Here is a 3,456-nt window from a genome sequence, read left to right as displayed (position 1 = left end):
GACCGGGAGCGGCTCTGTAAGCCGTCAAATTCTCACTTTTCGCACGATGTGATCATAGCAGTTGTCCCCAAGATTCTGCTTGGTCGCCAATTTGTCCCTGCTCTTTGCCGATGCATTTATGTGTTTCTGGTCGAAAGTGATACAAACATCCACAACTCCTAATGACGGATGACGAGTTTACTCTCCCATCATCAGTTTTATAATTCTATGGCTTCAAAATTTGTTAGCGTTGGTAGGCATTCAATCAGACCAGCGATGATGGTCCTATCTAGAATAATTCTTTCATCCTCGTAAAGATCACCTGGCATATCATTTGCGCAATACATCATAACTAAGAGCATTCACGTGTAATAAAAATAATTATTGTAAATCAATCATATGGGTGTTGTACTGCGCCACACAAAAAGCACGAGGGTTGCGATACTCCATAATTCAAAACAGGGGCAGCCGAAATGCCAGGGTTGGGCTCGAAGTGCGAAACCCCCGGCAATATGTTCGTGCCTTAAACACCGGGCTATCTCGAGCTCTCTAGAGACAATGCTGTCTGATATTTGTTCTATGGTTTTAGTTGCAAATCTGAAAACTTGAGAGGGGGCCTGGACCGAGGTGCGCGATTCGCTTCCATCGTTTACGTAGCGCGACCAGTCCGGGCAAAACATGGAACGTTAAGTTTTTTTGGGATTTGCTCAATCTTGTGTATGCTACTGGGAAGCGAAAGATATCACTTACTTTAGTTAACGTGCAGCCAAGGGAAACAAAATGCCAATTCATATTGTCCCGGGAATTTCAATTGGGTTAAATATCATCCTGCTGTTCACTAAACCTCTATCAGACAGCCTGCATTAATGCCAAAAGGGGGCCCTTTAAATAGCGCGGGGCCGTCGAACCATTTGCAATTGCACGTACTCGCTTGTTTGGAATAAATCTGTTGTGTACCTTCATGAGTAAGTTACTCCTGGCACCAGGCGCAGGACTAAGAATAGCCGTATCAGCCGCAACGGTAACATTCAGCTTAATTCACTCCGACATTAGCTGAAGTGTTCCACAGGTTGGTGGCGATAACTTGATTTAATCGATCGCTAACTTCTGTGGGTAACCACAGTAAACAAATTGCTGAGTGAGTTGGGGTGTTTGTCGGATGCCCAGCCTCTGGTGTTTTGTATGCGCCATGTACCAGTGGAGTGTCCGGATGAAACAAGCACTTTACGAAAGAAGGATATATTATGACTGCTACTCACATAAATTCACGACACGAAACGTTTACGGGATGAGAAATCCATGCTTCTTGGCTTTCCTATCACCAATTCCTTGGAGTCAGTAGAACAATTTACAAACTTGCGAATGACGACCTAATTTTGCTGGTTGTATGCAGCAATCTGCTTCAAATAGCAATTAATTCACTGCAGTACGGGAGTGTTTCTATACTGTAGTCCATATTTCACCTAAAAAATTCCATCACAGTCTGTGGGTTGACAGGTCTAGTCAAGCGCGCAAGGACTGTACAATGCAGACTGCTTTTGTACGTCAGTTCCAAGAAAGACATTTGTGGAACGTGTGAATCAACTGTCACACCGCATCTACTTGGTGGCATTGATTCGTCTTTGAGTTTTTCGTCCGCGATTTCCGATCAACCTTGCTTTAATTGGACACCAGATTGCACGCCTATCAAATAAATGCCAGAAAAGGGACACCTCCAGTGAGATGCTGAAGGGTTTTCTGGATACTCATGAGTACCAGGTCGGTCAGATATAGTCGTCCAATTTTTGTTGTGCATTAATCGAGTGGCCAACCGGCCTGTTGTGTAGTTCGGCGTTTCCTTGTTCGGTTCCTAGGCAGGTGTTGTTCCTCCTCTGGTAATCGATGTCTACTCTGTGCTGATTTCTGTGCGGTACTACTATTCCGTGTTATCCAAGACGTTTTCTTTGAGTAAATGGATAATGGTCCTGGATAAGTACATGTGGCTTTCAGTCGGACCCGTCCGCCCCTCACCCGTAAACATAGACATTTGATGAACCTAGTACAACAACATCAGGTTGACAATGTTGTAAGAGAACATCTGAGATTACAGACGAATCCAAACGACTGCTTACCAGTATGGTTGTTAGACAAACTGAAACCGTCCCAACGACATCATCTAAGTATCCGATGAAGTTTTAAATGGCTGTATGAGAATATGTTCAAAGTCTATGGGGCTAAGTTTGACTACGCGTCTCTAGCACGGTTAGAGTGAACACGAGAAACATTGAAAATTGAGCAGTATGTTTGAGTTGACAGATGACCCATAAACTGTCCTACCTGCGTTGATCGACTGGCCTATTTTTATCCATACTGTGCATCTCTCATGCAACAGTACGTCAGATTTGTGGAGGTGTCCTGATCAGTACACAAAGCCTGAGAATACCGACAATTTTACCTAAATTCCTTTGGTTTTTAACGAAAAATTTACGGACTGATTGTTTTATGGAAAAACACAACACATGTCTTGTAACGATGACAGGACACAATACGGAAAGTTGGCTAAACATACAAGACGATGCGTGCCCCTTAGGAACAGATGTTGTGGACAGAGTCGATGAGGGTTTCGGCCTCGTATCCGGCTTTGCATAGCTCCATTAGATGAATTGCGTGCTGAGCTACCCCGGGGACCTGAAAACAGATTGGTAACGGGGTCTCAGCAAGGAAAACGAAAGATTCACGACTAATATGAATGGCTAAGGATACTACTTGTGGAGCACAGGTTTGGACTAATGACTAGGCAATTCTCCAAACGATTAGGAAAGCGTTTTCTTCCAAGATTCATCCTACCGTCCACCAAGAGCCTACAGCTTTCCCGAGAAAGTAATCATTATGCTAAACAGTGGGGAAGATTGTCAGTGAGGTACGCTGATCATCAAGTGGATAATGCATCCTCGATTAGAAAAAATATTTATTAGAAATGGTGGTGAGTATCGGCATGTCTGAATTCTAGATAATTCAAAGCGTTTTTATATAAACTCTTTCGGTGCTACCGGAGAACACGCGAAACATTTAACCTACGTAACAGATGAGTAAGAATATGTGAACTCTACGTAGCATAATACGTAGTAAAACTGTCATCGGTTTTCACTCGTCCGGAGCTCATCAGGTAATCGCAGCCCCCGATTGTCCGTCAACGTCACTTTCTGCTCGAACACAAATCGGACAGATTTTGACAGATGCTCCCGTTTTCAAACGTATTTGGTTTTGACTGGGGACACAATTGAATCCAGCTGAATCTCGTCAAGAACGGTTTGTTTCAACCAAATGCTAACATTGAACGCAAGATTGACGGGATCTCGGGGTGTGTGTCTAGCTGATGAGCCCCAGACAAGCGAAATATCAAAATATTCATACAACTATACACTCTGAAAGTGAAACTGAGATATTCATACGAAATGACCCGAGTTTATTAGTCATGTGTATCATCTTGGGCTTGTC

General features: G+C 43.5%; 1 protein-coding gene across 1 annotated transcript in view; it reads right to left on the bottom strand.

Annotated features, from left to right (window-relative positions):
* Window positions 1-2,445: 2,445 nt before the first annotated feature.
* T265_15659 (hypothetical protein) overlaps window positions 2,446-3,456 on the bottom strand; it is a gene marked incomplete at both ends in the record, with an annotated part of 15,438 nt that continues 14,427 nt past the window's right edge. The window contains one exon of the mRNA XM_009178885.1: window positions 2,446-2,646. Within this exon, the coding sequence (XP_009177149.1) occupies window positions 2,459-2,646 (188 nt within the window). The remainder of the gene's footprint in view (window positions 2,647-3,456) is intronic.

Source organism: Opisthorchis viverrini (assembly GCF_000715545.1).
Source record: "Opisthorchis viverrini unplaced genomic scaffold opera_v5_699, whole genome shotgun sequence".
In the NCBI taxonomy this organism is placed as follows: domain Eukaryota; kingdom Metazoa; phylum Platyhelminthes; class Trematoda; order Opisthorchiida; family Opisthorchiidae; genus Opisthorchis; species Opisthorchis viverrini.
The sequence above is the reverse complement of the archived record's forward strand: the minus strand, read 5'-3'. Positions and strand labels throughout refer to the sequence as shown.